The 9,316-nt window shown below is 39.6% G+C and overlaps 2 protein-coding genes across 2 annotated transcripts; both read left to right on the top strand.

Moving 5' to 3' along the window:
* The first annotated feature begins 146 nt into the window (after positions 1-146).
* Positions 147-989, top strand: LOC108839837 (probable calcium-binding protein CML13). The gene has a single exon (XM_018612613.2). The coding sequence runs from the start codon at positions 260-262 to the stop codon at positions 704-706; it is 447 nt and encodes a 148-aa protein (XP_018468115.1). The 5' UTR covers positions 147-259; the 3' UTR covers positions 707-989.
* Positions 990-1,755: 766 nt separating this feature from the next.
* LOC108840349 (disease resistance protein RFL1-like) lies at positions 1,756-7,748 on the top strand. Its single transcript, XM_018613184.2, has 3 exons — positions 1,756-5,709; positions 7,092-7,331; positions 7,453-7,748. Exons 1-3 carry the CDS (start codon positions 3,348-3,350, stop codon positions 7,593-7,595), a joined length of 2,745 nt encoding a protein of 914 aa, XP_018468686.2. The 5' UTR covers positions 1,756-3,347; the 3' UTR covers positions 7,596-7,748.
* The last annotated feature ends 1,568 nt before the right edge of the window (positions 7,749-9,316 follow it).

The following is a 9,316-nucleotide window of genomic DNA, read 5'->3' as shown; positions in this document are numbered from 1 at the left end:
AAGCAGTTTTCCCAATACATTTTCAACATTTAAGTTTAGATGATAGTAGGCATAAATAAATTTGGACCTTTTTTAACGGGCCTGAATTTAACGAGCCTTAGATCTACATAGTGTCCTTATTGTTTCGTTTAAAGGTTCCCAAACGCTACCACACATACCCCGATCTCAAATTTCGCTGTACAGAAGAGCTCTTTATTCCAAAAGAGAGAGAAAGGAGAAAAAACCCGACCCGACAACCCGGGGAAAAAATTATCGAAAAATGGGAAAGGACGGTCTGAGCGACGACCAGGTCTCGTCGATGAAGGAGGCTTTCATGCTCTTCGACACAGACGGCGACGGCAAAATCGCGCCCTCCGAGCTCGGGATCCTGATGCGATCCCTGGGCGGGAACCCGACCCAAGCCCAGCTGAAATCGATCACCGCCTCCGAGAGCCTGACCGCCCCGTTCGATTTCAACCGATTCCTGGATCTCATGGCGAAGCACCTGAAGACGGAGCCCTTCGATCGCCAGCTCCGCGACGCCTTCAAGGTGCTCGACAAGGAAGGAACCGGGTTCGTGGCCGTGGCGGATCTGAGGCATATCCTCACCAGCATCGGGGAGAAGCTGGAGCCTAACGAGTTCGATGAGTGGATCAAGGAGGTGGATGTGGGATCCGATGGGAAGATCCGGTATGAGGATTTCATTGCCAGGATGGTCGCCAAGTGAGATCTGCTTTTTTTGTTTTCAAAGTTTGAATTTTTATTTCAAGTATGTTTTTTTTTTAATTTTTTTTTTTACATAAAGTGTCACTCTTTATGCTCTTGTGGTGGTTTTGGATCAATTAATCTGATTGATACCAATATGTTTTTACTGTTTGTTCTTTTTGTTATTTTGTTTTACTAACTCTATTGTTGTGTGGTGGTGATTCCTACTTTTTTTTTATTCCAAGGATGTTTAATCTACGTTAAGTTGTTTCACTCTTTATAAATTTATAATTCGTTGGTTTGGATCATGGAATCTAATTGAGTCCAATGCCGTTTACTTCTAGCTCTTTTAATCCTGGATTTATTACTTGGTTTCATGTTCTCTCTGCATCATACAATCGACCGTTCAATAAGCAGATCTCTTCTTGATTGGGGTGCTATCTTCCTTCTTGTTTCATACCCTTTGCGTTGTGCGATCAGTGACCACTGACCAGTACTGCTGTTGTGCTGTTATCTGAGATGAAAAGCATAATATTTCGAAATGGTTTAAAGATATTGTTGGCTTGAAGGCAATCATTTTTGCTGTTTTGTTAATGGGAAGGATAAAAGTTTCTTTTCAGCAGATCGATTTTGTATCAGCTTATGCCCTGCCATTGTAGTTCTGGTTTTTGTCCCGGCTTCTTGGTTCTTGGCTCTGGAGTTTTTTTTTTTTTTTATGGTCGTAGTTGTGTTACATACAGATGTTAAGACAACCGAAAGTTTGATCTGAAGGAAGTTTGATATTCTGAAAACAATTGAACTTATAAGAAAGAATGAAAGCAAGATTTGGTTGAGCGCACTCTGACTCAGGGTAATATACATCGCCCTATACCGGTTCAAATTACTAAACAGAGTTTCTTATCATTTGTATCTCCACACTAAAAAGTTTGTTTCCTCTTTGATTGTCGTAGCTCATCGTGGCCTCCTTCCAAAGAGAGTAACATCTCGTGAAGCAAGCCGGTTTCCTGAAATGGCTACTATCTCTGTGTGCTATCCTTATTTGGGATTGTTTTATTTTGGTTATAAAGTGTGAACTGCTTTTTTTTTTCTAGTGGACACTGATGCATGTGTTTGTTGAGTTGTGTGTTTGGAGTACTCGATTTGCAACCACAACACTTTTTTTTTTGTTTTCTAGTAGATACCAGTTTTGAAAACTTTTCTACTCTTTTTTCTTCTTCTTCGTGAGGGTTACTTGTGAATTTGGTTGGATCAAACCTCGTCTGGCAAGTATTTGCATTTGTGTATTCTTTTGATGTTGATCGAATCGAATGTGCTTATGCTAATAGTTGTTACTTATTCGAATTAGCTTATGATGAGAGTTTGTTTCTCTGTCGAATAGTTATGAGACTAAGGGAAGTTTTATCCTCATCTAAGATGGATTGTCTGATCACGCTTTTGCATGTATGGACAAACAGCACACCTTTCACATGGTTGCTGGATTCATGGAACATTTTGCCTCCTGAATCCATCTCTCCGTGAACTCTGAATTGGTATGTTTTCTTTTCCTTTTATGTAGTGTCTCTTTATGGTTTGAATAGTTTCATTTTCTGTCTGTTTTGTTTCGCATTTTCTTAAATTGTAAAAATAAAGTTGGTGAAAACTAGTTTCGTTTGTTTCTCTTTGGATCTGTACTAACGTTATTTGTTTTCTATCTCTGAGAGGACCTCTGTCTCAACGGAGCAAATATAGGACTTTGAAGAGTCTGTGCACTGGAGTCCAAAGCTGAGAAGATCCGCACTCTGGTTTGGAAGGCTAAGCTTATAACTTGTAATCACTTACCTAATCTGAAAACAATTTATTAGATCTCACTTATCTATAAATGTTTTTAGTTTGCATGTTGCAATGTTTAAGCATGTGTGTTTTGTGCAGAGGTAAATCTTGCTGTTCCTAAGCAATGTACTACTCATGTGACTGAATTCATACCTCAGTTCATAGCGTTCCTACATTTTGAGCTATCCATGTTTAACACATTTGAGACTTTTCTTTTTTATTCTTGAAGATATTGTGTCCACTATGTGAAAACTAGAATAACAGGAAAGAATATGCGCTGGTTTCCATCGATAGGCAACTAAGTTGGGACCATTTCGGAAAGAGAAGAACAGTATATGATGCCTAAAGTAGCATCTTTGGACTCATACACTAAAAGAAAGTTCTCTCTTTATGCTCTTTGCACTTTGGTAGACAGCACATTGTTCAAAAATCTTATCATGTTTTCCCTCTCTTGAAAATATGCTTAGCTTCTTGTTTTGTTCTGAGAATCTCTCTTGTCTGTGCAGGTTTTCACGTTGAGCTATCCACGTTTAATGCATTTGGAGGTTTTGATTCGTGAAGTTGAGTGGGCATACTGTGTCAAATATGTGAAACGTAGAATAACGGAAAAGTATAGTATATGGGTTGTTTCCAGAAACGTGTAGTAAAGTGGGGACCATTTCAGGAGGAGGCTTTTAGATATTTTGATATAAATTTAGCATCTTTGGACTCGTGCACTTGCAAATCTCTTCTTTTCATATGCTTAAACTATTCAAAAATCTTATATTCATCATATCTTTTGCTTTCTTCCTTTCTCTGATATCTGCTCAGCTTCTTGTTGTCGTGAGCAGTGAGTCTCTCTCTATTGTGCAGCCATGGGAGGATGTCTCTCTGTCTCGATGTCATGTGACCAAATGGTGAATCAAGTCTCCAAATGGTTATGCCTCAAGGGAAGTTATATTCACAACCTCGCTGAGAATCTAGTGTCTCTCGAGAAAGCCATGGGAGTGCTCAAGGCGAAGCGAGATGATGTCCAAGGAAGGGTACACAGAGAAGAGTTCACTGCGCATCGTCAAAGGCTTGCTCAAGTCCAGGTATGGCTTACGAGTATCCTGGACATCGAAAACCAATATAAAGACCTTCTTAGTACTAGTAAGATCGAGCTTGAAAGGTTGTGTATGTGTGGATTTTGCTCTAGAAATTTGAAACTAAGCTATCGCTATGGGAAAAGGGTTATCTTAGTATTGAGGGAAGTTGAGAGTCTTACCTCTCAAGGAGAATTTGATGCGGTGACTGAGGCAACTCCTATACCTGAGGTTGAAGAGTTGCCTACTCATCCCACAATTGTTGGTCAGGAAACAACGCTCGGAAGAGTGTGGAACCGTCTGACGAAAGACACAGTAGGGATTGTGGGTCTGCACGGGATGGGTGGTGTAGGCAAAACCACCCTTCTCACGCAGATCAACAACAAGTTTTCCAAAACAGGCGAAGGGTTTGATATGGTGATATGGGTTGAAGTCTCTAGAAATGCTTCAGTCCGTAAGATTCAAGAGAGCATTGCTGAAAAACTAGGCCTTGTGGGGAAAGAGTGGGATGAGAAAAACGAAAAAGAGAGAGCTCTTGACATCCACAACGTTCTCAGGAGGAAGAAGTTTGTGCTGTTGTTGGATGATATATGGGAGAAAGTAAACTTATATGCGGTTGGAGTCCCGTATCCGAGCACGGAAAACGGATGCAAAGTAGTATTCACCACCCGGTCTCATGACGTATGTGGGCGTATGGGAGTTACCTACCCAATCGAAGTCACTTGTCTGGACCCGGACAAAGCCTGGGACTTGTTCAAAAAGAAAGTCGGAGAAAACCCACTGGAAAGCCACACAGACATTCCCAAACTCGCAAGAAAAGTCGCTGACAGATGCCGTGGCCTACCATTAGCACTCAATGTCATAGGCGAAACTATGGCTTGCAAGAACACAGTACAAGAGTGGCATCTAGCACTTGACGATTTGAATTCATCTGCTCAAGAGTTCTCAGGCATGGAAGATGAAATTCTTCCCATTTTGAAGTATAGCTATGATAATTTAAAGGGTGAGCAAGCGAAATCATGTTTCCTCTATTGCTGTCTGTTACATCGTCGTTTTGAAAAAGAGACATTGATAGAGTACTGGATATGTGAAGGATTCATAAATGAAAATGAAGGTAGAGAGAGGGCGTTAAAACTGGGTTATGCGATACTCGGGACTCTTGTCCGTGCAAGTTTGTTGGAAGAAGACAAGTATGCACCATATTTGAGAATTCATGATGTAGTACGGGATATGGGAGTATGGATAGCATCTGATCTAGGGAAGCATAAAGAAAGATGTATTGTGCAAGCTGACATTGGGTTACTTGAGATGCCTAAAGTAAAGAACTGGAAAGATGTGAGAAAGATGTCGTTGATGGGTACTAGTATTGAAAAGATATCAGAGAGCCCCGACTGTCCTGAACTCACAACTCTCCTCCTAGAGTGGAACGCACGCTTAACAACAATCTCTGGTGATTTTTTTTGGTCTATGCCTAGGCTACTCCTTTTGGATTTATCATGGTGTCCCTATTTAAATGGATTGCCAGAGCAGATATCAAGATTGTCTTCTCTGCGATGTCTTGACTTGGCACGGACGGAGATAAATAGACTACCTGATGGTTTCCAAGAGTTGAAAATGCTAATACATCTGAATTTGGAGCACACCAAGGTTGTGAGTTGTGATGGGATATCGAATTTGTCGAGATTGAGAACATTGAAACTACTAGGATCCGAAGTGTGGCTAGATATGAGACTAATGAAGGAGCTGCAGCTCTTAGAGCATCTGGAGTATGTAAGCATAAATATATTTTCTAGTTTGGTTGGGAAGCTATTGTTATATGATCCCAGAGTAGGGAGTTGTATTCAACAGATTAATACTGTGGACCGTCCAGAAGAAGAATCAGTGCAAGTATTCGTTTTGCCAGCTTCGGATACTCTCCGGCGCATCTATATATGGAATTGTGGAGGGAGGGAAATAGAGGTAGTAGAGAAGACACCACTGAACAAAAGTCCTACAAGTCCTCTGTGCTTCTCAAATCTCTCTCATGTGCAGATAGGAGAGTGTGATGGTCTCAAAGATTTGACGTGGCTGCTGTTCGCGCCAAACCTTACTTCCCTTTATGTGTTACAGTCAAAACAACTAGAGGAGATAATAAGCAAAGACAAAGCTGCGAGTGTTTTGGAGAAGAAGGATACTCTTGTTCCTTTCAATAATCTAACGGACCTTCATTTGGCTGATTTGCCCGAGCTGAAGAGCATCTTCTGGAGTGCTCTGCCTTTTCAACGTCTGAAACGTTTTGGCGTCTTTGAGTGCATGAAACTGAGAAAGCTTCCATTGGATTCAAAAAGCATCTTAAAGGTTGAAGAATTTGAATTTTATTGCAAAGAAGAAAAGTGGATGCAAGGTATTGAATGGGAGGACGAAGCCACGCGAAACCGTTTCTTACCTTCATTTAAGCGGTGTCGTTAAACTTATCTGTGGAGGAGAGTATCCTCTTTTTTTTTTTTTGGATCAACAAAGTTATTTACTTACAACTTTGTATTGTGCTTATCTTTTGAATTTGTTGTAGATCCTTAAATCTCAGCATAGTTGCATTGGATACTCTTTCGGTTTGCTCTGCTTTTGATTGTAATGTGTGAATGGTGTCTTTCTAAGGAGTCTCATGGGTATATATGCCTTACCTACTCCACAACTTCGCAAAGCAAACAATTGAAACAAACCACCAATTACTAAATATGAAAATGTCAATCTGTTATTGCTTCTAATAATTTGGGTGAAACGGATTATTCCTTGTAGGTTAATTAAGTCTCAGCTTAATTATTATTGATTCAATGTGTATCAACAAACACGTTTATTTATTACATATTGATATTAATAACTTACAAGACCTGAGTGTTTTGGTCAGAAAGATCTTAATAAAGGCAAGGTAGTTGCTTTTTGCTTTTGAAAACATTGTAATATTATTGTATGCGGTGTGAAAGCAGCTTCATGGGTTCATACGTCGATAATTATAGTATAATAATAATACAAGAAGACCTCAGTTTTTTTTTTTTTTTTTGTGAGAAGAACTTATAATCGTCTCTCTTCTCGTCTGATCAATGATGGCAAGACAAACTGATGTGTGGAGAAGGGTCGAGGAGCTGGAACGACTTGAAAGCATAAACATAGACATCTCCTCGAGCTCAGCTTTGGAGGAACTGTTCAGCGCTGATGAGTTGGCAGGTTGCATCAAAGAGGTATGTATAAGAGATGTTAAAGAAGAAGCATACAAAACAATTGTTTTACCAACAATGGAGCGTCTCAGTAAGCTCATCATAAGAAGCTGTGATATATCTGAGATAGAGATTGGGAGGACGCCATGGGACGTGATTCTGACTAAGGCAAGACTGAGAAACCTCACAAGTGTGATTGTAACTGGCTGCAATGGACTAAAGGATCTGACGTGGCTGTTGTTTCTTCCTAACCTTACTCATCTCGAGCTTCGGTGTTTAGAGAAGGTAGAAGAGATTATAAGCGAGGAGAAAGTTTCAAGTAGTGTAACAGATGAGCCGAAAGCGGGAGGTATGAATATTCCTTTTCAGAAACTTGAGAGGCTTGAGTTGATCAACTTACCGAGGTTGAAGAGAATCTACTGGAGTCCTCTGATCTTCCCTTGTTTGAAGAAGATTGAAGTAGAAAAATGTCCAAAGCTGAGGAAGCTTCCACTCAGTTTTGAAAGTCGTGTTGGTGGTGAAGACCTTCTTATAAAATATAGAGATGATCAGTGGTTTAAAAGGGTTCGATGGGAAGATAAAGGTATGTTTCTTAACTTGCTGTGAAAAGGTATGTTTTATGAAACATACCTTTGTTTTGTTTCATTACTATCATATTTGTTTTCTCTAATCTTAAAATTTTCACCTTCTTTTGCTTGTCTCAGCTCCTGACCTCGCACTCAGACAGCAACAGGTCGTGAAGCAAAGCCAGTTTCCTGCAGTCGCTACTGTTTGTGTTTACTATCCTTCTGAGTTGTCTTTTTGTTTGGACTACAGTGTGTTAATGGTGTGCTTAGTCTGTGGTTGAATATGGGAAGACAGACTCCTTTTTCTTCTATCACTTGGTTTTGTATAAGCAAGTTTCAAAATTTCTATATATTTTCTCTATTACTTGTATTATCTTGTTATGGTTATGGTGTGTCTTTGGATTGTATTTGTATGCCCGTTCAGTTCCCTTTCTTTCACGTTGTTTCAGTTTGAGTTGATTCCCTAAATTTATTATGGTATATGAAATAGATAAATAAACTGTTGATGCAAATATAGTTAGAGAAAACGTACCGAAGTCAAAAGTTTTGCGTCCTCTGGTCACGTGGCGAAGCTAGTTTGGCCAATGAGGCTGTTAAGATCTCATGTTTATGTGTGTATATGAGTTGTTTTCTATCTCTGGCTTTTGTAACATTTTGGAATTGGAACTCTGCAAGTATAGATGGGGTTGCAAAAGGAGGAGAGTCATGCGCATTTTGTAATCTATAATATAATGGCGGAGTTCACTCCATCTAGAGAGGACACGTGTCCTTTATTAAATAATTGGGCTGTTATGTTCTTTGATCTATATGAAACATGTGGGCTATTTAAAATTTTGTGTATTGTTAACGTGTTTTGCCATAAACGAAATGGGCTTGCTTAAAAATAAAAATCAATGGCCAATTAGGCCTCTTGGTCCCTAATCTTTTTAGGGTTTCCAACGTTTCAGATGAGTCCGAGAAACAGAGTGGTCCTTTGGGATTCCATAAGCAAGGAAGAGCGATTATTGGAATCTCTTAATCCGCCATGGCTTCGTCGGCGCTCTCTAATCTGATGCTTACCATTGATTAAAAGAAAACGAACTACTCGATCACTACCGTCCTCTCTGCAATTACATTGCTTTCACTTCCTCTGACCGCGAACCTCAGCTTCTAGAAGACGATCAAGAAACCCTAAAGAGCCTCTGCTTCGATATAGAACAGGTCAGTCACCGATCCATCTCCCTACGCCCTTCTCATTTCTTATTACAAGGCTCTCTGACTTGTGGCAAGAAGAGGCTCTAACGCTGTCATGGAAGAGAAAAGGAAGTTTTTTTCCTGGTTCAGACAACAGGCAAGTAAAGTAAAGTAAAGTTTGAATGAAAAACAAAGAGAGACTTGAGGCTTAATTGTGTGTTTGTGTTTGTTTTGGAAAAGCAGGTGGTTGATCGTTTCAGGTTCTGTTATTATTGTCTTATACTTACATGTTGAAAGTACGCTGACAATTATTCTCTTAGTAGAAAAGCAACAGGTATCCTAATCTCTTTGCTTCACTTCTTTATGAAACCTGAATCATATAATTAGTTGCCATTATATTTTTTAGGTATCGTCTTTGGTTATTACTCTGGTTTCCGTAGGGCGAAGAGGTAAGCCTTTGTTTTATGTATGTTGAATTCAGTTTTCCCCATGATCCATTGTTGGTAACATTTTGTTTTCTCTTTTTTCTTTTTTATTAACATGGTTGGATCAAGAAAGTAGAAATGTCTCTCTTTTGTGTTCTCTGTCATAAGCAGTATAAATACAGAATAGTCTTAAATGGAATATTATGATGTCCTTTAGCTATTTTACAGAAAAAAGCAATTCGTATGTTTGGGTTAAAACGCCTAAAAACCATGAGTTTTGGGGAAACCCTTTTCTCATAGTTGTAACATGGTAGAGAAATCAATGAAGTATGTGCGCACGCGTGGGTGGGAGAAGAAACCAGTCACACGTGTGAATGACACGTAGAATAGAGGAAACTACAATT

The sequence above is a fragment of the Raphanus sativus genome, chromosome 1, assembly GCF_000801105.2.
Source record: "Raphanus sativus cultivar WK10039 chromosome 1, ASM80110v3, whole genome shotgun sequence".
NCBI lineage: Eukaryota > Viridiplantae > Streptophyta > Magnoliopsida > Brassicales > Brassicaceae > Raphanus > Raphanus sativus.
Note: the sequence above shows the minus strand (reverse complement) of the source record. Positions and strands in the feature narration are given on the sequence as shown.

What these genes read in the sequence shown, in the direction of transcription:
- LOC108839837 (XM_018612613.2), top strand. Translation starts at nt 260, where the DNA reads ATGGGAAAGGACGGTCTGAGCGACGACCAGGTCTCGTCGATGAAGGAG.
- LOC108840349 (XM_018613184.2), top strand. Translation starts at nt 3,348, where the DNA reads ATGGGAGGATGTCTCTCTGTCTCGATGTCATGTGACCAAATGGTGAAT. An exon ending in AAGCAAAGACAAAGCTGCGA is followed by an intron (nt 5,710 to 7,091) that starts GTGTTTTGGAGA and finishes ATGAGCCGAAAG; the next exon opens with CGGGAGGTATGAATATTCCT. An exon ending in GGTTCGATGGGAAGATAAAG is followed by an intron (nt 7,332 to 7,452) that starts GTATGTTTCTTA and finishes TGCTTGTCTCAG; the next exon opens with CTCCTGACCTCGCACTCAGA.